General features: G+C 36.2%; 1 protein-coding gene across 3 annotated transcripts; it reads left to right on the top strand.

Moving 5' to 3' along the window:
• Positions 1-697: 697 nt before the first annotated feature.
• ulk1a (unc-51 like autophagy activating kinase 1a) lies at positions 698-24,677 on the top strand. 3 transcript variants are annotated; one of them, XR_014028995.1, is made up of 28 exons: positions 698-1,169; positions 1,258-1,350; positions 1,593-1,634; positions 5,308-5,340; positions 5,606-5,642; positions 7,861-8,034; positions 8,394-8,467; positions 9,453-9,554; positions 11,316-11,374; positions 11,942-12,024; positions 12,130-12,180; positions 12,270-12,355; positions 12,987-13,119; positions 13,221-13,266; positions 14,356-14,439; positions 14,740-14,847; positions 14,975-15,084; positions 16,125-16,237; positions 17,126-17,301; positions 17,430-17,542; positions 18,037-18,162; positions 18,277-18,443; positions 19,362-19,534; positions 19,638-19,756; positions 21,470-21,627; positions 21,734-21,869; positions 23,285-23,467; positions 24,599-24,677. XR_014028995.1 is itself a non-coding variant. In XM_081349818.1 (28 exons), the coding sequence occupies exons 1-28, from the start codon at positions 1,080-1,082 to the stop codon at positions 23,329-23,331; spliced, it is 2,802 nt and encodes a 933-aa protein (XP_081205944.1). In that variant the 5' UTR covers positions 698-1,079; the 3' UTR covers positions 23,332-24,677. The 3 variants fall into 3 exon arrangements, 2 of the variants coding, with proteins under 2 accessions (XP_081205944.1, XP_081205945.1); XM_081349818.1 differs by adding an exon at positions 15,964-16,032 and having other exon boundaries at positions 23,285-24,677; XM_081349819.1 differs by having other exon boundaries at positions 700-1,169; positions 23,285-24,677.
• The last annotated feature ends 96 nt before the right edge of the window (positions 24,678-24,773 follow it).

Consider the following 24,773-nt stretch of genomic DNA (forward strand, 5'->3'; position numbering starts at 1 on the left):
TTTGAACAACATGACATAAGCAATTGATAATGTAGGAAACAGTGGACACTTGTAGGCTATAATCAATTGCATGAATGTGCCAAAGCATTTGCAATTTGTTCAAAAGAATGATAAATTGTTTTATGATGTGCACAAATGGCTAGATGAGGTGACGGTTGAACAAGTAGTTTTGAGAATTTCAGTTAAACTAATGGCAGACATACAATTTAATATAACTTGAGTATGAGAGGATTATGTAATGTACTGCCCTTTAACATAAGTTGGAGTTTGTTTGTCAATTTTAAGAAAAAAATAATAGGTTAATTATAACATTTAATAGTATTAATATATAATGTATTAATGATGTTGATGGTGTTAATGTATAACTTTGTAAATGGCAGATAGAAAATATAGCAAATTTAACAATAAATAAGGTTGGGTTATGTAAAATGTGCTGTATGTATAGACAGACAGATCTATAGATGGTGTATGCAGTGTATATTAATAATAATGATCAATTGCAGTTTCATTATTATAACTAATAATATATTTTTCCCACATACAGAATTAAAAATAACTGCAAGAAACTTGCAGTCAACTGAAGTCAACCTCTCAGCTGTTCTAACATTTCTGACCCGGCTCTTTGACAAGCGCATGCGCAGATCCAGCCACTAGTGTACAGACAGACCGGTAGTGCGCATGCGTGTAATGGACACGCACAGTTCAAGTTTTTTGTGAAGTGCGCACGCAGAACACTTTCCAAACAAAACAGTGCAGCCGAGGCGTCACGACCGACTTCTGACAGTTTCCGAATCTAATTTAGCACAATTTTGTGAGCTTTACTTTTGAAAAACAGTGTTTTAAAATAGTATGATCAAGATGACAGTGACTTTGGGTGTATTAACAAGAAAGTAACGTTAGCGAATATCGATCATGACCGAAGTGTCAGATTGTTTGGGTGCGAAGAAGCAGCTGATGGGAAGCGATAGACGGGTCCAGTTCTCCTGTACTGTAGAGATCCACGGCGCACAGACAGATCCCTGACACCCTCAACTCACCCGTGGTGGATTTACTGAGCTGCTTTCAACTTTAGACAAGCGATGGAAAGCGTTGGAAAATACGAGTTCAACAGGAAAGATTTGATAGGACACGGCGCTTTTGCGGTGGTGTTCAGAGGAAGACATAAACAGGTAAGTTGTACATTTCTGTTCGTATCACAATATGCAAATAATCATTCTACACGACTGCCATAAAGTGAAATGATCTCTTTATCCATAGAAACATAATTTTGAGGTCGCGGTGAAATGCATTAACAAGAAAAATCTCGCCAAATCACAGTCGCTCTTAGGAAAAGAAATCAAGATATTAAAGGTGAGTTTCCTAGTTAGACGCTGGGAGCGTTTGTTTGTGTATTTTTTTTAAAATATATATATATTCTCACAGATATAGTTAAACATGTCGAAAATCTGTGAGCTGTTCTAACGTTAACGTTACATGGGCTAGTGACGTTTAGCTATTGATATAAACAATGGTTTAGCAAATATCATCACCTCTTTATAGCAGTTACATGAGCTGCTGACTAATGTAGTGAATCCCGTGTGTGTTTTCGCCAGGAGCTGAAACATGAGAATATTGTCAGTTTACTGGACTTTCAGGTACGTATTTGCTATAACTCGTGAGAATTTAGTTATTCGGGGTATATGTCTAAGCCTACTGTGTTATTTTAAGTGGGTTCTAATCTAATAAAACAGAGTTTTTTTTTTCTGAGGATATTTATAACTCGAACATCGCATGGCTTGGTGTTGACATTATGGGTGCAGTTCCCTTCATCTGATTGGTTAAACGTTAAACCCCGCCCATGATGTCACACACTGTTTATGCGCAGCTTTAGCCACTCATCCATGGTGAATAGATGTTGACTATATATGACTCACCATGAGTAATGATTTCATGTTGCAGCATCTTGCATCAGAAGTGAAACCCTTATCTGATCTCTCTGTGATATCAAGGTGGGCAGAGAAAATTGATAAACCCTCCAACTAAATTTCATACCTCTTGTGGCAGAAGTACTAAAAATAAACAGACGAATGGCTCACGAAACAATGGCAGCCATGACAGATGTCTATGTCTATTGAAGTATACACCTAACACCTGTGCATGCATTAGCCAGCACCTGCCAGCCCAGCTCACCCTTTTAACCGACTGTCTCTATCATTTGCATACAGAACAGACGTTGTCTGATGTAGGATTCCCTTATCATGAATAGAGGACTGGACTGGACTACAGGCAGTCGAGCTTATCTGATGGCAGGTGGTTGTCTCAGGTGTAGAGAGCTTAAGAAACTTAACGAAGTGGGTTACACCTTCGATCTTGAGGTGTTGTGCCCTTCAGCAAGTATAACAGGTTTACTTCAAATTGTTTGTAGTGTTATATTCTATTCTAAATTGGGGTTTCCCATTTGATTTGTGAGGGAACTGTAGGGGTTACTGAATTGATGAAAACCTATTCAGGTTTTCATAAAAATATTTTATAGGTTAAAGGGGTTCGGCTGACATATCCCTGTTGTAAATTAAGGTATAATTAAAGTTGTATTTTATGCAAATTTTTGTACATTTAGTGCAATCCACTACACAAGGCACCTAGTCCCAGATTTTCCTTTTAGATGGTAACTTCTTTTTTAAACGAATTGCAGCCGAATGGACTGGATTGCATAGTTAGTCAAGCCTCTCTCCACATTATCCTTTGAGAATGACCTGACAGTGAACGCACACAAATAATTCATGCTTGCTCCATTACACCTCACGCACTGCAAGGACTGACACAGGAGCATTTGATACTAAACAAACCTGCAATTATAGGACCACCACCTTTGACTGGCTCCAATATCAGTCCAATCTTCATCTGGGCAGCATTTATAGTAATTGTCATGGGTTTGTCCAGCTGGGTTGATCAGCTGTTCAGCAGACGGCCGCCAGGCATTGGATTCACCTGACAGCACAATGTGCACCAGGTGCACCCCGCATGAACGCCGAACAATAGCACAAGAAAATGACACTTATGCTTAGTCAGTGAAACCCAACCCTCGACCCCATCCCGCACTCACGGAAACATGCCGTGGAACAGCTTTGAGTTTAACGATATTCGTTTTAAGCTTTATGTTGTTTCAGTCTTTTGTTGTTGAGAAACACCTTTGTATTGAATGCTCATGCTGATGTTTTGACAGTCTTCTTTATGGCCTTGTAAATACGTCTAGAGAAGATAATTTGAGTGTATTTTGTCCTGTGTGTGGTCTTTAGCCTTGGGCTTTACCTAGTTTACTTTGCATTACCGCTGATGGCCTGGTTTCATTCCTCATGGATTCTGCACAAGCACACACACAGGGAGCTTAACGTTAAGCCTTTATCCACAGTAATTGTGTCACACTTATAAAATTAGCTGTTATGCAACTTTGAAGTCATAATGGTTTGTTGTCTTCCATAAAACAAGTTTTATGTAATATGTTATTAAAACACGCACCTCCCAGTGCCCTGTCACGCCGGCCGGCCGCTGATTTGTATGTCAGTCAGCTCTGGGTAATGACACCTCCTGCTTCTGTCCATGCTGTAACACGCATGGAAATTGTCCAAATAGGACTTTTGTTGCACAACAAGTTGGCCATGCATACCTCGTTCAAATGGGTCACCATGGCACTTTGCCTGTGTGGACATATTGATCAGCTCCATTAATCCTTTGAGGAGCAGAATTTCTATGGGCAACAAACCACCTAAAATCCATACTGGGTTGGATTATGCACGCTAGGGGTCAAAGGGCATTTTTAAGGTGGTTTTCCTAGTGACAACTGCACATTAAGAGGCTCTCAAAGTTCATGATTTGGCCAGTGAAGAGCATGATGTTGCACTCAGTGTGCATTTAATTTGTGCTCTGATTAGCATAAAAACATAGGTTAATCTGTTCTGTTCTATAGTATGAAATTGAAACGTCTGGCATACAGATCAGTGGTGCGTTTCCCAAAAGCATCGTTAACCAACTATGGTCGCAAGTTCTGTCGTTATCAGCATAGTTAAACGTGTCTGTGTTTCCCAAAGCCATAGTTCTAACGAACATTCGCAAAGATCATCGTAGAGTTGTGTGGAACGACAGATCTCGACCTGTGGTTAGAAGCACAGTTTCTTGTTTGCATGACATGTGTACTCAATAAATCCTTATCTTGAGCAAAATAAGCAAGCTGACATTCAGTACAATCTGTATCTTTTATTTGGAATACATACAAATGTCATTTATGTCGTTTAGTTTGTCAAGAGATTGAAAGCACCGTTTTTGAAGAGTGCGCATGTGCGGACGTGCTAGTGTGTAAGAACAAGCCTATGATAAAGCAAAATAACTGAAAATAATTAGAAATATTCCTCAGATGCCATGTCCGTAATTTATAGCAAAACATCTAGCATTAATTAGATCTCAAACAGATTCATTAAAAGTTATTACTCCACCACGTGCATGACATCATTAACCAACATGGTTGAACGACCAATTTACGACAATATGGTTTCGGGAAACAGTCGTGACTAGCTAGTCGACTATGGCAGTTAAGCAGCGAGTTACGTCGTCGTACGGGAAACGCACCCCTGAATGGTTTGAAATGTGCTCAAACATATATTATCATCAAATATGCACATTAGGAAGTCCACACAATTATAATACTCAATAATATTATTCAACAATAATAACAGTGGCGTTAATAATTGTGAATCAGTAAGTCGTTGTTTTCATTGTCATTGTTCACACTTTTATATTTTTTATTTATAGTTATACAATTTATTAATTGTTTATTTCAGTAATTATTATTATTATTATTATTAATTTCTTTTTTTTGGATTTAATAAATGAAATATATCTGATAAGAAGGGTTTTTTTTAGCTTCAATTGTGCACTCTTTTTCTATTTTTGTGTGCTACGTTTGTCCTGCCTTAAGCAACAATTGAAGTTTTCACAAAATAAAAGATCGCTATTTTAAACTCAAATGCAAAAGGAAAAAATTCTCACAGCCCAAGGTACTTGAAGGCGTTAATCAAATAAAACCTGTCATGCAGACACTTATTGTGATTTGTATTGCTTGCAAGTACATGCTATAATAACACACTATTGATAGAAGGCTTAGGTAAGTGTAGGCTTTGAATGATGACTCCCTGCAATCTATTGTGTGTCCAGCCAGAGGCCCGTCCTGATCTAGACAATGTAGAGTTCTAGCCAGTGCCATGGTTGTCATATGGCATGTTGCTGGGTGTTTCTTGCATATAATCAATTGTAAATATTGAATGTCTCTGTCTGCAGGAGATATCGGGATGTGTCTATCTCGTCATGGAGGTGAGTCCAGATGGCATGCTGCACCTCTCACATACCCACTGTAAACCTCAAAATAGAATTTGTGGGAAGTAGAGGGAAATCAGAGGTCAAATTTCACCGTTCCTTGCAGGATGTCCTTTATGCAAAGCTTAATTCACACTTCTGTGTTATTATTGTCAGCATAGACATTTGAAGCCCTGGTGTTATTGTGATTACTCTCTCTTCCGATGAGAGTGTGTTTTGTGTTGAATGTACACTTACAGTGTTTGACTGTCTCCTCTTACAGTACTGCAATGGAGGAGACCTAGCAGAGTATTTACACTGTAAGTACAATAACCTCATTTCAATATGTTATGTCTTTCACTATTATGTGTGCCTTGCATCTGTCCTTGTCGTGTGAACGCACAAATTAGGCACTAAATATTTCTAATTAAGATTTTTTTGAACTATTATAACAGGTGAGGTGTCTTGTTTTTTCCATGTTGTTATACCTGCTTGGTTTATTTCTGTTGCCTAGTCAGAGCAGACATACTTCAGTGCAGCTTTTATGCAGAATCTTTACACAGACTTTGGAGGAGCACCGAGGCTCCATAACACAACAAAGATTTGAACCTGTATGCTGAAGATGACAAATTCAGATGCATCAAGAATTAAAATACTTCCCAATACTAATAATTGCTTTCATGTCATGGTTGATATTAAAATGGTGTGCTATTTTATTTAGATAAATCAAAATTTAAATACTAAAAACTATGTCTTGTAAATGCTACAAGCAAATTAAGACATCACAACATTATAATATACTTCATGAAAAATAGATATTTAATTTGAGATTTGCTGACGATTACGTTAGTAACAGTGTTTCTGAATTATTAGTGTTTTTACAGTTATTAACTTAAAGTGAGAGAAGGTAATTTAAATGTAAAATGTGTATATATTAGGGCTGTCAAAAGATTAATCGCGATTAATCGCATCCAAAATAAAAGTTTGTGTTTAAATAATATATGTGTGTGTACTGTGTATAATTAAATTTGTATATATAAATACACACACATGCTTGTATATATTTAAGAAAAATGTGTAATTTATATATAAAAAAAAATTATATATAAATATATACAGTATATGTATGCAAATATTTCTGAAATATATACATGCATGTGTGTGTATTTATATATACAAAATAATTATACAGAGTACGCACACATATATTATGTAAACACAAACTTTTATTTTGGATGTGATTAATCGCGATTAATCTTTTGACAGCCCTAGTATATATATATATTATATTATATTATATTATACAATTTGTATTTTGTACATTCATTTCTTATTCAAACAAAATCCTGTCATCCAGCATCTCCTCTTTCATCCTCATCACCAAAAATGTATTTTAGGTGGACAGATCAATACAGTACAATGAACATAAAAAAATATAGGGATGTAGGAAAATAATGTATTTTCTATTAACCAAATGCTTTTTAATCTTCGCTATTTCTTCAATGCAAATGAACAAGCGCTCGCCGTTATTTGTTGTGTAGGGACGTGTGTGTTCAAGTAAGTTAGATATGAGCAGATTCTGCTTAATACGCTGTATTTAATATATCAAAGTGAGTATATATAAGTAACACGCCAAATTGGCTAGTGTTACCCGCCACAGTTTATCTTTACCCGCATTTGGCGGGTTGGCGGGTGTTCATTTCAAACCCTGATTATATTTGTGTTCAACAGAACTCATACGGGTTTGGAACAACTTGAACGCGAGTAAGTGATGACAAAAAAATGTTGGGTGGCAAAATTTTCCTTTAAGACCAAAGTCCGTTTCTCGAAGGTTGAAGCTTTAAACTTGCTTTGGACTTGGACTTGCTCTTGAAACTGCAGATATATTCACAAACAAACAACTCTCCTGATCTTTCCTCAGAAAGATAATTCAGGACCTCTGAGAATAGCTTAGTTTCACACATGTGCTGCCACAAATAGAGCCTCTTTGGAAGTGGTCTCACCCACACACACACACTTCGGGGTTCCAATGCATCTTCATCTAACCATAAGCTTTTCAGCCTGGCTATATTTAACATGTTTGCATTGGCCACTCTTTTTTTAAGCCATCAGACATGTAGCGTTGTCCAGCTTTAGATTCATGCCAGCCTCATCAGGGGCCGTGTTTGCCTTCACCCGCTCACCTCTTACCACAGATTCACTGGCACAACACCAAGATCCCCTGCTGAAACTCAAACCAGGACCTGACCTCATTCACCTGCCAGTCTGTTATCTGCCCTCTCCTGCAGTGGAAAAACATGAGGGCTAAAAATAAGATTACATGAAACCAGCATGTTTTGAGTGGAAGGAAAGAGGTACACTGGGAGAAGGGGGGCATGGGCTTTTGGAGGTGGATGGTAGCTGGACATTTTGTTTTTGATGGATTGCTACCTCTGATGTAATATCCCACAATTCAAAGATATATATATATATATATATATATATATATATTAATTAGGCCTAAGTAATTATTAAACTATATAACTTTTTTCTTCATAGCTAAAGGCTCTCTGAGCGAGGACACAATCCGCGTGTTACTGCAGCAGTTGGCGGGAGCCATGAGTGTTTTAAGGAGTAAAGGCATCATTCACCGTGACCTAAAGCCCCAAAACATTCTCCTTTCGTACAGCACAGGTCGCAGGGCCAACCCCAACAACATCTGCATCAAACTGGGTGAGTGCTCTGGGTCAAAGTACACAGTTTCTACTAAAAGAAACACAAAGACTGGTCATGGATCAGTATGTACTGATTATGAGACTGTGAGATTATGAGTTATCAGGTTTGGCAGTGGTTGGCTGTGGTGTTTTTGTTCTTGTGTTATGACTGCGGTTTGTTTTAGGTGTTTACGACGTTGTTCTGTTTGCTCTTGAGCGTTATGTAGACACTGTGTGTCACTACACAGCTGTGTAAAGTCAAACAACTAAAAGACACTGACTGTAAACATTCGTGCACCATCTTCCACTACCAAAACAAGCTCCCAAATGTAGTCCTTAGCACCAAACACTGATTTTCCTTTCTATCTCTCCCTTTAGCTGATTTTGGCTTTGCACGTTATCTGCAGGGAAACACGATGGCTGCCACGCTCTGTGGCTCTCCTATGTACATGGTGAGTACTTGACTTCAAAACGTTCATGTTCTGTATTATCCAAATGTTCAGGAACAGGCTGCAGGATTAATGCAGGAATAAGAAGTTGACGATACTTGGACGTTTTGTTCTACAACGGAGACCCCTGTTCTACAACATAAATTACAGACACTCATATTGAAAAGGCATATTTTTTTAAATGTACTGTATGTTCCTACTAAGTAACTAGATAATAGTGTTTGGGGTGTAAGTGTGTGTAATTTACGTTGTAGAACAAAATGTCCAAGTATCAAGTCAAGTCAAGTCAGGTCTTGACCCTATTATAAAAACCAATAGGAAAATCTTGAGGGAACCACTGGTGAATTAGTCGTCCGGGTTTTGACGTCATCCCTGCGCCACTCTATTGGTTGATCTCATGTGAGAGACAGGTTGTCCCGCCCTAGCACTATTAAACACATCATCATAGGAGGGATGTCGTTTCAAGAGGGAAGGGAAGTTATTTTGATTAAAGATTGCAAGGACACATGAATTTTAAAAACAAATATGATGTGCACAGATAAATAATTTATAATAAACACTGTAATATTCCATAAGAAACTTTAATTGCCCATTTTTATTTCGTGGTGACTTTAAAGCTTCTCATTTGTTGGCAACAGTTGGTTTATAAGCGCTTTTCATTACAAGTATTGGGAAGATGTTGGACCCTGTTGTGCTGAGACACTGAAAACACTGGATCATGAGCTGCTATCGTGTAAAAGAACACAGTGCCATGCTTTAATCTGAAACACACAGTCACAGCCTTTAGTGATTTGATAATTACACTAAATCATACAACGATTTCGATTTTATTTCAATTAATTGTTCAGCCCTACAGCAAAGCATGCCATATTAAAGTACTGCTTTTACTTGTTCGAAAAACAGCAGCCACGTATTAGATATTCTGACTTACTCTGTATGACTTGACTTACTCCATGTTTTGCACTACTTGTCTTGCTCAACTTTACAGGCTCCTGAGGTCATCATGTCACAGAATTATGATGCCAAAGCTGACCTGTGGAGCGTAGGGACCATTATCTACCAGTGCCTGACTGGCAAAGCCCCATTTCAGGTCAGTGACACACACACACAGCACAAAAACAACAAATTGTATGACCCAAAGAGAGAAAGCTTGTTTTAACCTGTCACATGTACACTCACATCGCTCTCTCTCTCTCTCTCTCTCTCTCTCTCTCTCTCTCTCTCTCTCTCTCTCTCTCTCTCTTCAATTGTGGATGTCACTGTGGTCATGGTTTTAACTCTGCGCTTTATATTTTTGCGCTTTCTCTTTGAAGAGTGTGGATCTATATAAAGGGATAGTTTACTCAAAATTTAAAATCTTTACTACAAATTAAAATACTTTACTCACCCTCATTTCTCAATACAGACCAAATTTTAAGTTGTTATTCACTGAAAATCTTTCACGTAAGTCTTACAGACTTGTTTTTAGGGGAAGTCTCCCATCAAAAAAATTTGTTCCCCTCAGAAGAATGTTTCTAAACCACTAAAAACAGATTCATTATGAGATATTGTTGAATAAAATAGCCATTTACCAAGTTTAGGGTATTTTAGGTCTAATATTCTGCTAATGCGAGCACACAAAGAAATACAGTACCATTCAAAAGGTTGGGGTTGTTGTTTTTTTTAAACTGTAATATTGTTGAAAGATTATTGAACAGTCAGGCAAAGTCTTCAGTGTCACATCAGAAATCCAAAAAAGTATTCATTTCTTTATTTTTTTTAATAAACTCTTACTGACCCCAAACTTTTTTAAGGCAATGTGTAATAATCAAGAAAAAAATGCTAGCAATGCTATCAGTTTCTACTACGTCACTACTGAAAACCTTCTGGAACCTTTTCATTGCGAAAGCTTAACTGGTTGGCATCCTCGGCTATTTATGCCCTGTGGAGTGTGAAACATGATTGTGACATCTCACTGATAAACATAACCATATGCCTCTACAACTAAACACACCCTCTGGTTTACTAACAAACACTGACACCCAAACATACACACATGCCCACTCATATGGGTGGCATCTCGGGTTGCACTACTTGAACAGAGAGTTCTTCTTTTTTTCTGTGTGGTGAATGTATTGCAAAATAAAAATGCATGTTTGTGTAATTATTTGCTGCAGTACTTCCTCTGAATATTGGCCCCAGGCTGAACGTTATTAGTTTATGAGCTCCTGGGAGTCTTGTAACATGATATCAGTCTGCAGATGGGTCAAGATGGGTCACTGAGTTCATTAAGAATAGACCAGTCGCCTCTATCCTAGCCATTGTGTTTACCTCAACCTGCATGGAAATATTACTTTTAGTGCTAGTTCCTGCAGCCACTAGAAAGCCTTTTATGGTTTGTAGAAACAGTCCCTCTAGTCTAAAATGTAACTTCAGATCTGGAACAAATGTTTATATCCCAAACAGCTAGAGTTTATAAAGAAGAATGTAGTAAAGCCGTGTGATGCTGCTCACAACAAACTATAGTTCAGTATAACGTCTAAAAATATGCAAGATATTTGCCTTCAAGGTAGTGCATAGTTTTAAGTGAACCAACTATCTATCTAACTAGATTTGAGTGGTATTTGATCTTGCAAAACCTGCTGTAATGATGCTAAAGTGTTTCCGGAGAGCAGTTAGAACATTGCTCAAGTATTAAGGGTCAGTTGCTTACTAGCCCAAGTCAAAAGATATACAGATTCAAGTCCCTCCCTCATTGTAAATTCTTTTACTTTTTTTGGCCGTCCGGATTTTTTTCCCCAGATGGTCAGTTAATTATAATGAGGTCATGACAATTTCTCAAAGTCTTTCTCTTTCTGAAATCTTTTTCCAGGCAAATACTCCTCAGGAACTGCGGCAGTTCTATGAAAGAAACCGGAGCCTGAGTCCCAGGTAAGTGACCCTGAGGACTGCATGTTAGTCATCAGTCAACATGATCCGGTTTAGTGTGTGCTATACACGCGCAAAGGTCTCTGGTGTTGTAAATTTGAAAGAATTTATTTGAGAGAAATGAATACTTTTAAGGTATTCATTTCAAAGAATTCAAAGAATCCTAAAAAAAAGTATCTGTTTCCACAAAAATATTAAGTTTAAAACATTGTTAATAAGAAGAAATGTTAATTGAGCACCAGATCAGCATAGAAAGAGACTTATTTCACAAACACGGGCAAAAGCGACCCCAAACCTTTGAATGATAGTGTACACAAGGCAGTAGAACTGGTTTCTTTTCTCTCTTCCATCTTTCATTACTTACCCTCTTTAAAATGAAAGCCTTATTTATTTACCTAGACTGTTGCAATGTTTGTATTCATGAGTATCGCTTTTCTACTTACTCAGTCAATAACAGACTTACTCTGGCAACACAAAGAGCCCTTGCACAAGAATATAAACATGCACACAGAACTGTGTTGGTTGTGATTCCTGTCAGTGTCTAACACAGCACCTAAATGCTTTTCCCAGTATTCCACGTGAAACCTCCAGTCACCTAAGGCACCTTCTGCTTGGTTTGCTGCAGAGGAACCACATGGAACGCATGGACTTTGGTCAGTGGACACATACAATCACACATTTGACTTTACAAGACCCTGTAGGAATCATAAATTGACAACTTATAATAATTATAAATAAGTGATTATTGTCTATTTCAGATCAATTTTTCCACCATCCTTTCATGGAGGCCAGTACATCCATGAAGAAATGTACGATTATGATGTACATTACTTTTTTCAAGCTAATCTGCTATAGCTTTGGTTACAGTAGCATTAACATCTGTTCATTGTTGTCTTAGCCTCTCCAGTGCCCGTGCCCACCTATCCCAGCTCTGGCTCTGGGAGCTCCAGCAGCGGTTCCTCCGCTCGCCTCACTCCTACTCAGGTAACACAATAACAGCTCATGATGCATGAAATACACCTTTTTGAGGTGTATTGTGATTAGGGCTGTCACAAATGATTATTTTAGTAATGAGTAATCGGTCGATTATTTTGACGATTAATCGATTAATCTGATTATTTTATTTTTTTGTGGTAATAAAAATAAACCTAAGCAAAGACCTAAACCTTTAAAATTCCTTAAATACATATAACAACAATGAGGCAATGCTATTTGGTTCAAATAAAGGATGACAAGCAAGTAATCATATGGTTTTATAGAACAACACTTTTAAAATACATAATATTTACCGCAGAGCAAATCCTTGTTTAATATTTGCCAAATTACATTTAATTCAAATGCTTTAATATTTGGTCACTTCTTTACAATAGAAATGCTACAGCCAGTGTAATTTCTGAGCAAGAATATGTGGACATCAAAACATGCAAAACTTTTAATTATTTTGTTTTATTTTTAAATCACGATGAACAGATTGCATATTTAGAAACAAATTGATGTTTGCATAGGTTTTTAATTGATTTACCTTACGAATCTTATGAAATGGCACACGTTGCATTCCCATATAAACGTTGAAACTTTTGAACAGTAGTGTATATATAAAGTATTTTCTTGACAGTCTGACACTGAAGCGCTGAGGCCCCTCCCTCAAATGAACCCCACACCGTCTCCAGGTTCCCAGCTGAAAGACTCTTCCTCTGAATCTTCCTCTGAGTCCGATGACTTCGTAATGGTGCCGGCTCAGTTCACCAGTAAGATGAGCCCTCGCACTCATTGACCTACTTTGGATTATGTAACGAACAAACCTGCTTTTTTGCACAAATATAACATCTCAATCTGATCACTCCTGTAGGTGAACTAGTCTCAGCAGAAGGTCAGGACAGTTTGATGCGCAGCGGGTAAGTGAGAAAAGCATTTTTCCAATACTTTAAGGGTTAAAGTGACACGGCCCACACACAGTGTATATAGTTACATGCAACATGCTTCTCAGTTCTAACCTACATAACAGATGTGCTTGCATTTTGTTTCTGTACTTAACACAATGGTTTGCATGCTTACCAGTGTCACGTGTCGTGAATATTCATTTCAAGTATGTCAGTTGACCTTTTGACCTGATGACCGTTTGTATGGTTCTGTGAAGAGGTCTGTTTATGTGTTGACGCGTTTGTGCAATGAAGGAAGGAAGACTTTACGGTCATGATTGCAAAAATTGCTTGAGTATAACGTTTCATTTTCACTACAAATTTTCTAATACATTTTAGCATTTTTTTTTAGCATCTATGTCTCATCTAAAGCACTCATGAGTTAAAAGACTAGTTAAGATACACACATATACACTACCTTTGAAACGTTTGGGGTTTAGTTAGATGTTTTAATGTTTTTGAAAAAGATTATGATCACCAAGGCTGCATTTATTTGATCATAAATGCAGTAAAATCAAGTAATATTGTGAAATGCTATAACAATTTAAAATACAACTTTTCTATTTTGATATATTTTAAGATGTAATTTATTCCTGTTATGGCAACTTTCAAAAACATTAAAAAATCTTAATAAAGAACGTTTAGGGGAAACAAATATTTGAAAGGTACGAAAAAAATAAACAAATTGTATTAAAATTCATTTAAAAAAAACGTATTAAAGTAAATATAAAATCTGATTTAAATAAATGATTAATTTATTTATTTTTCTGCTTAGTGATACTAGGATTGATATAGAGAGTACATCAAAATGACTACAAATAAAAGTATTAAAAATGAAGACAGATACAAATACTCATAGAAGTATAAAAACAGATATACAAATACAAATATACAAAACATGCTCAGGAGTACAATATCATATATATTCCATTGCATAAGGGTGATGATCATATTTGGGGTCTGTGGCATGGAATCTAAAAGACTGAAAAACCCTGGTCTATATTATATAGTTGGATGCTTTAGCATAGTAATAATGGCATAACTGTGTATGTGTACTATTTCTAGAAGCTCACTGCTGGGTGTCACTGCCTGTGTGGGTCAAACGCCATCATCCTCCCCGTCTGTCAGAGCCTCCCCAAGCCCCTCCAGGTACTGTGTGTGCATTAGTATGGAGATTAGCATTTAATATAACAGAGACTGTAAAAACACACACTCTCACGAGCAGCTCACACTAAACAATAGCCTTTGTTTGCTTGTGTGAAGTGAGAGACAGCTGTCTGAGCTAACGTGACCGGAGAAAGCGGAAATTTTAGAGATGAAAGTAATTCACAGATCACTAGGGAACAAATGGTTTAAATGTATGTTTGTGCACATGACATACCAATCATGGTCTCTCTCTCTCTCTCTCTCTCTCTCTCTCTCTCTCTCTCTCTCTCTCTCTCTCTCTAGGCCTCTGGAGTCATGTGGCAGTAGTTACGCTCAGTCTGTGCCTGTTCCAGTGCCGACACAAAAACACAACTACCAGAGGATGGAGCACAAGTTACAAGTGTCTGACAGGTTGGGTTTATTTCTATCTCTCTCTCTCTCTCTCTCTCTCTCTGACATGACAAGGAGACATAAATGTAGAAATGTGCTCCTGAATGCCCCATGCATCAACACATGAGCTCTGTTTGTGTTATTTCAGGACAGCAACACCTGTACATCACTGCTGCTCAAATGGATTTCCAACATGTGGGAGAGTCAGGGCTTCTTCGGAATCAGGAGGATCAAGACCGTTTCTACCTTCCCCACAAGGTAAAGAAACCGGTTTCCCTGCAGAGCTGTGTTTTGATTTGCATACTTTACTAGTAGAGAAAGAGACTCTAGCGGCGTTTTTTTTTTTTTTTCAGGCAGCTGGAAATAACGAATAAAGTCAGTCCTTTTGTTTGAGTAGAGATATTCCTAATTTGCATATTCTGTTTCCAGAATTCCTACATTCATGCATAGCCTTGAAAATAAATATATACATAAATAATATTAAAATATAAAATAAATATAATAAGAAATATTATTAGTTTAACAGTTTTAATTAACAGTTTATATACTTTTCTTTAGTTTATAGTTATGTTCTGTTGTAAAATATTAATCAGCTTGAAATTGCTTGTGCGTAGAGAGTAATGCACCTGCTTGAATGCTTTGAATGTCTTATTTGTGAATGAATTTTTCTTTTTAGTCAGTTCTTTTCATTCAATTTTAAAAGTCTTAATAATTATTTAGCAAATTCGTCTGAATCAAAATCACTTTAATTACAAACACCTGGAAAGGTCATGGATAATCATGGAAATCAGTTATTTGGTAACTAAAACTAAAAAGTTTTCAATAATTGAAATATCACATATTAGATGAAAAAATACAAAATTACTGACTGAAATAAAATAAGTTGGAGTTGAAGAGTAAAGATTGCTAAACCTAAAACTGAAATAAAAATGAATTAAAGCTGTATAGAAATATTAAATAAAAGTAATAAAAATGACCAAATTACTAAAATTAACTGAAAATATAAAAATAAAAGTTAATTCAAATTCAAAATTTTTGAAAATAATGTAATAGTATATTAGCATTGGTCAAAAGTGAGGAAACCATGTGTTTTTGTTGATCATATAGAGAATGCTTTTGTTTTTTTGTTTTTTTAAGTGGGAAATGTTCCTGAAACACCCAGTCAGCCCCAGCCTATTGGCAGTAAGACGGGGTTGAATGCTGCAGGTGAAATACCTGTTTCACTGCATATCAATTAGATTTTTGTAAGACTTCTTGTTCCAACTTCTCATTTTTCTCTGTCTCTGTTTGTCTCTCAGATCAACGGCCTGGTCAGGTCTCTCCTCTCTTCACTGACCTGACAACCTTAGACACAACCCTGACTCACAGACTCAAAGGTCATCAGCACAGCCCAGAATCTGTAGTGCACAGAGTGAGTAACTGTTGCTGGCTAATCAGGGAATGACAGAACATAAACACAAAAAACAGCTCCACCGCCATAGTGTGTAAACCACAGGTGTTCCTGTATAGAGCAGGGAGTCAATAGATTTTGCAATGACTTCAAAACAGACCTTAGTATAATACATGTTTACTTTAGTTAAAACACATTCAACTGAGAATTTGATCAAATATGTTGGTATAATTATATATTGTCAGTACCGTTCAATTTCTGAAGGATCATGTAACACTGAAGACTGGAGTAATGATGCTGAAAATTCAGCTTTGCCATCACAGGAATAAATTACATTTTAAATATACTTTAAAATAGTTTTTTTTAATAGTAATAATATTTCTTAAGATTGCTGTTTTATTGTTTTTTTTTTTCTTACTGACCCCAAACTTTTGAATGTTAGTGTAATTTTCATTTTGCAAATAACCTTTATTGCAAATAAATGAAACTTTTTATGGTAATACTGAGACATCATTTCTATATACACTATATAAACCACACTAAATTAAAGGCAAAGCTAAATGTGACATTCATTATAAAGGGCTTATGTGAAAATTATTTTTTAAGTTCACTTAAAAGTTTATAAAATATTTTTTTTTACCCATAGAAATATTGAAAATGATGGCTTTCAATTATTGTGTCATGTTGAATGGCTATAATTACTCATTTCATCCCTAGAAATTGAGTAAAACATTTTTTTGTCAACATTAATTTGGATATTCAGTGTGAAAATATGTATTCCAATATAAAAATATTTTAAAACTTTTAATGTTAGGTGTGATTAATTACAGAAAAATGTGTGATAAATTAGTTCTTTTTTTAAATCAGTTAACAACACTAAAATATATATTTGATTACTTTTCATTTCAGTGGGATTTGTATCGGCGGCCCGTCTCTGGTCAAACTCCAAGTACGACGCTGATTCAGCGAGGCCTGACCGCCCGAACCAAGACCTTGTCTGACCTGAAAGATCTGGCACAGTACCCGGCTACAAGGCCCCATGTGCCACTTCTCAGGCCAGCGGAAAGAAGGGACATGGTCAAAAGGTATTAGTCAATGAGGCTTTAGTCCAGGGTGAAGAAAGCTTGTGACATATTAGGGTTATATTTCATAATCGGCACTGGAAGATGAGTTTGTTCCATAGAGCTGTGTTTATGAGTCATTTGTGTTGTAGGTCATTAAGTACCGGCCGTCTCTCAGATAAGCTGCTGAAGGCTGTGTTCGGACATCAACTTGACAGGGGCAGCTGTGAGAGCTTAAATTCAGAGAAACCCATGGACACAACAGGTATGAGCTCATGCTAACAGTGATGTTAGCCACTCAACAAAAGACAAGCTTTAAAGTCAGCATGAAACAAGTTGCTGTAGTCTTTTTATCCCTATTATGACGTTTATTCGAGTGAAACAGCTCTAACAAGACAAAAATGTAGGGTAGGACTTGGGAATTGATTGGATGGTTGAATTAGATGGTTTGCTATTGGTGTTGAAAGATATAAAAGAGCTGTTTCATATCTATCCTTGAATAGTTCAACTGAATTTATTTATTTATTTATTTTATTCTATTTACAAATGACTGGAACACTCTCTTGACCCTGTATTTAAAAGCGCCATAACTACAGTTTGTAACTATGCTATAAGTCTTACAGCACCAATTATCGTATTATTTAAAGATGTTTTCTTTTATATCTGTCGTTAATCATAGTCATAGATCATATTTTAAAAACATGGCTTCAGGCACTTTTCTTAGTGTATCTGCTGTTTAAAATGTGCTGATCTCTGTAGCACCCCCTTGTGGCAGTGAGGGCATAGAGCAGGGCTCAGGCAGTCCTGCTGGAGTTGTGTTCATGCTGGGCTCTCCTGAATTCGGACACACACCTCCTCACTCTACTCGACCTAGACGCTTCTCAGGTGACACTTCCATTATTTTACTTAATGAGATTGAAACACATGTATTGCATTTGCGTGTTATTGTATCTGTTAGACTCACAATGCATTTTCAATTCACCTCATCTGTTGTTGAAGTGGGCACTCCCAGCCCAACAAGCCCTGGCTGGACCTACGGTCATTTGCACGAGGCCTACGGTTCGCCTGAGAGCCTGCGCTATGGTTACACAGATGCCATTGCAACAAACCTCAGTGAGGACGTGGCATTTGTGCCACCTGAACTGCCAGAGGAGACGCTTATGGAGGTAAAATAATTGGGCTATACATTATGTATGAAAAATAGAGTCAGTCAGACAATCAGCTGGTCATTATAAACAGTTGAGAAATAAAACGCTTGTGTACCAGTATATTGGATCCGTGCAGCTCTTAAAGTGACACAGCCTAATATTCTTGCTGCGCTGCGCTGCTGTCTGTTTTAATGTTAATCAAAAAAAATCGCTCGCTACTCTTGACTGAATAACTTTTGTAACTTTAATAAGGATTAATGTATATTTAATTTATACAATGAAGAACATATTTTACATTTGATTACTGTTTTTCTGTACCTTAAAACTACTGTTAGACCTGCCTGAAAAGCACTGTTTATTTCAAATGCATCTTTTTGGTGTATTTATCTATTAATGTTGGCCTGTTGAATGTTAAATGGATCCAATCCATGTTCAATAGAAAGACTTTGATGATGGAGCAATAAACTATCTAGTGTACAGTATATGCATAGTATATAGTACTGTACATGCATGCATTTTTTAAATGTTTTTAAACACAAATCTATTTTAATGACCAAAGTTAAAATAATAGAGCAAGTGACAAATACCGGTATCGGATTCGGAATTGGCCAATAGTTGTTTGTTAAAATCAGAATTGTTATCTGGAAGGGAAAAAAATCCCATCAGTACATCCCTAATTACATTTTTTAAATAACTTCTTTCTATTTTCTAAATTTCTAATTTATTCCTGTGATGCAACTCCAGTCTTCAACGTCACATGATCCTTCAGAAATCATTCTAATATGCTGATTTGGTGCTCAAGAAACAGTTGTGCTACTTAATGTTTTTGTGAAAACCATAATTTTTTTTCAGGATTCTTTGATGGAAAGAAATTGGCTATGAGGACTGAAATAATTTTTTGTTGAATTGAAAATGCCATCCTCTTCTTCTACACAGGAGGGGCATACAGACTTGCTGAGCCGACTGCGCTTCATTCTAGCCTTTTCCTACTGCATCACAGAGCTCGCTCGATCAAAGGACAGTGGGGAAAGGACCATGGCACTTGATGCTTCATTCTTAGAGCAGAGCATGGTGGCTGACCAGATCAGCCTGCTGAGCCACGAGTGGAGGTGAGATACTACTCATTCATGCATAAACATACACGTGTTTTATGTGTCATGTGTATGATATTACGTCACGTACACTGTGAGTGATGTGCGCGTGTGTATGTAGCTCTGCAGAGCAGCTGGTCCTCTATATGAAGTGTGCCGAGCTGCTGTCCTCAGCGCTACACACAGCGATGGCCGGGATCAAAGAAGGCAAACTCTACCCATCAGGATCTGTTAAACAAGGTAAGTCACATACTCCAAGCACATAATCACCAAAAACAGCCAACAATTTTAATGCATGAAAACCAAACAAAAACGGTCCCACTTCATATTATGTGTCCTTAACTACTAACAAATGTTAGGTACTTGTACTTATTATGTTCATGTTGAGTTGCAAAACACTTCTGCTGCTATTGAGGTGAGATACGGGTAATATTAGGGATAGGTTTCATAGTATGGTTAAGTTTAAGGGTGGGTTATCGGGTAAAGGAAGGGTTAACTGTGTAATTATAGAAATTAATTACAGCTGAACACAAAAAAACAAACAAAGAAAAAAAACTATAACAAATGATTAATTGAAATTTTGGTACATAGTAGTTCATATAAAGTGGGACCAAAAGATCTCTAAATTATGCAACCATATATGTAAGGGTTAATGCCCTGACGGAGGAGGCAACCGTCCTCCATTCACGCCTCGCCGTCGTCCATTAATACCTGACAATGGACACCTCGAAGGGCATTAACCCGCTTATACCATGGTCACTTGCCAAATAACACATTTTTAAAACATTAGTTAGTTTTACAATCGAAATCTAAAGTTTTTACAAACAATAACTTGGTTTCCCTGGTACCGGAGATATTTATAGTCCACTCAGCTCGTAGAACCCTTCAGATTACTGCCTGTCGCTATGGTTACTCACAGCTGATGTAGCCAGCGCATTTATTTATTCATTTCGAACGGTAAACAGTCAGTTTCACCAGAACTCCTTTACTAGGTGTCCTCTATCACTTTTTAATGGACACCCTGCAGCCAATCAGAATCGAATATTCACCCAGACCATGGTATAAATAACTATATATCATGGGGAAATTGTCCGCATTATGATTTCTGTTTGCCAAAATAATGGTTTGAAAATTGCATATATGTTACTTTTTGCATTTGAACCGTTATATTAATTGTTTTGTGTTTCCTGTTTAATTTGACAGCTGAAATTAAACTGACATCTTAATGGCAGGTTTAGTTGTGACAACTTACCCCATACAGAGTGACTATATCATTTAAGGCATGCTATCACAGACATAATCAGTTGTGAAAACAAGATCAATAATTATTTAATGAAATTTTCAATAAATAAAATATATTTAATGATACAAAGGCATTTATATGAATTTATATACAGTTACTCACACACTTCAAATCCTTCAGAAATCAATCTAATATGTTGATTTGGTGCTCAAGAAAAACATTGCGGTAATACTTCATTTTTAGTTTCCTTGTTAAACATTTTACATGTACTTACTATAGTAATAACAGTAAAGTACGCTTTACAATAAGCAACTAACCCTAATTATATAGTAAGTACATGTTGTTAATTAATATTACTCAGTATTTTATTTATAATTTTTATTACTCATATTAGGTACATATACTCATGTTAGATACAGTATTACTTAGTATTTACTTATATAATCACACTGTAACAAGGGAATTTTAATTTATTTTTATCAACATTTTTGTGAATATTGTGATTTTCTTTTTCTTTTTTTCAGAATTCTTTGATGAATAGAAAGTTTAATAGAACAGGGTTTATTTGAAATAGAAATATTTTGTACCATTCTCTCTAAATGACTTTACTGTCACTTGTAATCAATCAAAAACTGCACATACTGTAACTGTATAAAACATTTATTCTGATTGGTATGTTGTGTTTGTGTGTGTGTGTGTTGCTCTTGCAGTAGTACGTAAGCTTAATGAGATGTATAAGGGGTGTGTGAACTCCTGCCGTTCTCTCACTGAGAAACTCCAGCTCTTCTTCAGCAGCAAGCAAAGACTGATGGACCGCATGAACAACATTACTGCTGAGAGACTCATCTACACACACACCGTTCAGATGGTATGAACACACTCATGTTTGGTTTCTTACAATATGAGGAGAAACATCTCCGTATCTAATCTGTAATACTAATAGTATGAATTGCACTCCTCTCTTATATGATCAGGTACAGACAGCAGCGCTGGACGAGATGTTTCATCATGGAGAAACCTCTGTAGAGCGATACCATAAGGCCTTACTGCTTATGGAGGGCCTGTCTTTAATTATTACAGAGACTGCAGACATAAACAATATCAACAAATGTGAGTATGACACACCTACTCTACAGTTCTAATGTTTGGGGTCAGTCTTGTATATTTTTTTTTTTTTAAAGAAATTAATACTTTAGCAAGGATGCATTTATCAAAAGTGACAGTACAGATATTTATAATGTTACAAAGATTTCTGTTTCAAATATATATAATATCATGGTTTCCACATAAATATGAAGCAGCACAATTTGATGATATTATAAAATATTCTTGAGCAGCAAATCAGCATATTAGAATGATTTCTGAAGGATCATGTGACACTGAAGACTGGAGTAATGATGCTGAAAATTCAGCTTTACCATCACATATACAGTGCTATGCATAAGTTTAGACACCCATGCTAAAGTTGACTAAAAAGAGGAATAAAAAATAATCTTTTGGAAATTGAACTTAATGCCTTAATTTAAAAAATTAGGAAAAATCCAACCTTTAAGGACACCAATTTTCTTTGTGAATAAATAATGTATCGTAAAAAAATAAATGTTCTTCCTTATAATACAGGGTGCATAAGTTTATTTTAATTCCAAAGGCCAAGGGAACTTTATCAGGATGCATAGTATCCTGGATCCATGAAGTAACTGGCCTTTAAAAATAAAAATCTGCCTGCCTCTATGGGAATTTAATATAGGGGTGTCCAAACTTATGCACCCTGTATTTCAAGGAAGAACAATTATTTATTTACGATACATTATTCATTCACACAGAAAATTGGTGTCCTTAAAGGTTGGATTTTTCCTAATTTTTTTAATTAAGGCATTAAGTTCAATTACCAAAAGATGATTTTTTATTCCTCTTTTTAGTCAACTTTAGCATGGGTGTCTAAACTTATGCATAGCACTGTATATATAACATTTTAAAGAACTGAAAAATAAAAAAAACAGTACTGTAATAATATTTCTTTTTTATTATTAAATAAATGGAGCCTTGGTGAATGAGATTTCTTTCAAAAACATAAAAAAAAATCTTACTAAACTCAAACTTTTGCACAGTAGTGAAAACACATATAGATTACTCATTCATCTCATCCAAAGACTTTATATACAAAGACGGTGCACTAATATTATTATGAATGGGAGAAAGTGAAAAGCGCAATATAACGGAATAAGTCCTCCCTGCTCATAAATAAAAGAGCCAATCACCAATTAGAAGCATTAGTTGCTATAAAAACAGTCAGTGTTTCTAAGCGACACGCGCCTATGACTGCACATGTGCATTGGCTGGTCATGATTTGAGCATTTAGAAGAAAAAAAATTAAGACAGTTGTTGTCAGATTTCATTGGTAATTTCAGAATGGAGAATGGAGAATTTTATGTTTCCCCATTTCAAAGATGGCCGCCTAGTGAAATGACTTGCCTTAAAGGGACTTTGTATCATCTCTGATGTACATTTGTTTGCCCTTTCTCTAGGTAAACAGTGTATTGAGCGGCGACTCTCCTCCCTTCAGCCCAAATGATGTGTGTGATGCATCAAACCCACAACATCTACATCTCTTTTAATCAAAGTTGCAATTTTAAATTTCGTGAAAGGAAAAACTCACACTCACCCATTCATTTAAAATGTGATACTTGGTTTCCAAAGCCAAAAACAAGGTGAGAAAAGACTTTTTCATAATAGACAGAGATGAAATCTCCATGATGGCACGTCAAGTGATGACTTTAATCTTAGCATTATGATATCAGAGACAGTGTTGGGGACTGAATGAGCAACAGCTTGGATGCTTTTCATTCAATCGTACTAAAACATGCCTATAACGTTAGTCTCATGAAGTTAAGTGGAATGATCCTGTTTTGATGGGCTTATCCTACATGTTTTCGCATGATTCTGAGGAAATGATAGTTATCTGCTATAATCATTTGAAACCTCTGTGACCACCGAGCCGTTGTTGAAATAGCAGCCGGTGGTGGGTGTGTAGTTGTCAGCTACAGATGTACAGCTCTAATGTGGCAATTGACCAAAAATGTGGCAAACCTTTGCAGACCTACTGATAAAGACTGTCAGTTTCATATGTTGTCATATGACGGTGGGAGAAATACTTGAGAATTGTATTAGATTAACTATCATACTGTTATTCATGTGTATGTAAAACAGCAAAGCACTTTATAAACCATTTGCCTTCTGGATTCCTGAAAAGAACCACTGCAGAGAAAGCAAGCCTTCGATGTAACGGCTCATTTCAGTTTAATTAACACCTGAAAGTCAAAGAAAATGCAATAAGAAAATAGTCAATAGCTTGTGTGTAGCATTTTATATTTTTCTGTTTTTAATTGTCAGCCTGAAAGTGATGTTTAAGTTTTCAGTTTGCTTTCGAATCCTTTGCAAGTAAATGACTTTTGCACATTTTGCTGGGATGACAGTCTCTTTTTGTAGTGATATGGTAGTGCCTTAAATAACCTAACTGGTTTAATCTCACTGGACACTCAAAACAAATCTGAGACGTCAAATCTGAGAGCAATCTGTTATACTTCTAGAATTTTCATATCATGTTTGTTCATTACTTGCACTATTTTTGCATTTTCCGATGGCAATAACTCTAAAGATGTTTTTTTCATATCAAGGTGTTCTTAAGGCATTTAGTCAGAAATGTATGGTAGAATTATGCACATGAAACTTTTTAAAATAATAATTATGTTAAACTGAGGACAATGAACTCTTTTGTATATGTTGTTACAGTATTTATGATGTGTTTTCTGATGTTTTTGTCTTTTTATTTCCATTTGCAGAAGCCAAAAATAAGAGCAGAATGCATGTGGTATGGGTGTGTGTGTGTGTGTATTCGAATAAATTTCACTTTTATATGTACTCTGTGTATGTTGATTCATTTGAAAATATATTACGAAAAGCCTTTAAACATTACTAGAACTTTTTTCGTAGTCAGTGTTTAAGGTATATACATGT

The sequence above is a fragment of the Scardinius erythrophthalmus genome (genome assembly GCF_964197995.2).
Source record: "Scardinius erythrophthalmus genome assembly, chromosome: 20".
NCBI classification, from domain to species: Eukaryota; Metazoa; Chordata; class Actinopteri; order Cypriniformes; family Leuciscidae; genus Scardinius; species Scardinius erythrophthalmus.

Excerpts from the sequence above, each read along its gene's own strand:
- ulk1a (XM_081349818.1), top strand. The coding sequence starts at position 1,080 with ATGGAAAGCGTTGGAAAATACGAGTTCAACAGGAAAGATTTGATAGGA. Across the intron at positions 14,848-14,974 it reads AAGTTACAAGTGTCTGACAG|GACAGCAACACCTGTACATC; the intron begins GTTGGGTTTATT and ends GTGTTATTTCAG. Across the intron at positions 16,033-16,124 it reads GACGGGGTTGAATGCTGCAG|ATCAACGGCCTGGTCAGGTC; the intron begins GTGAAATACCTG and ends TTTGTCTCTCAG.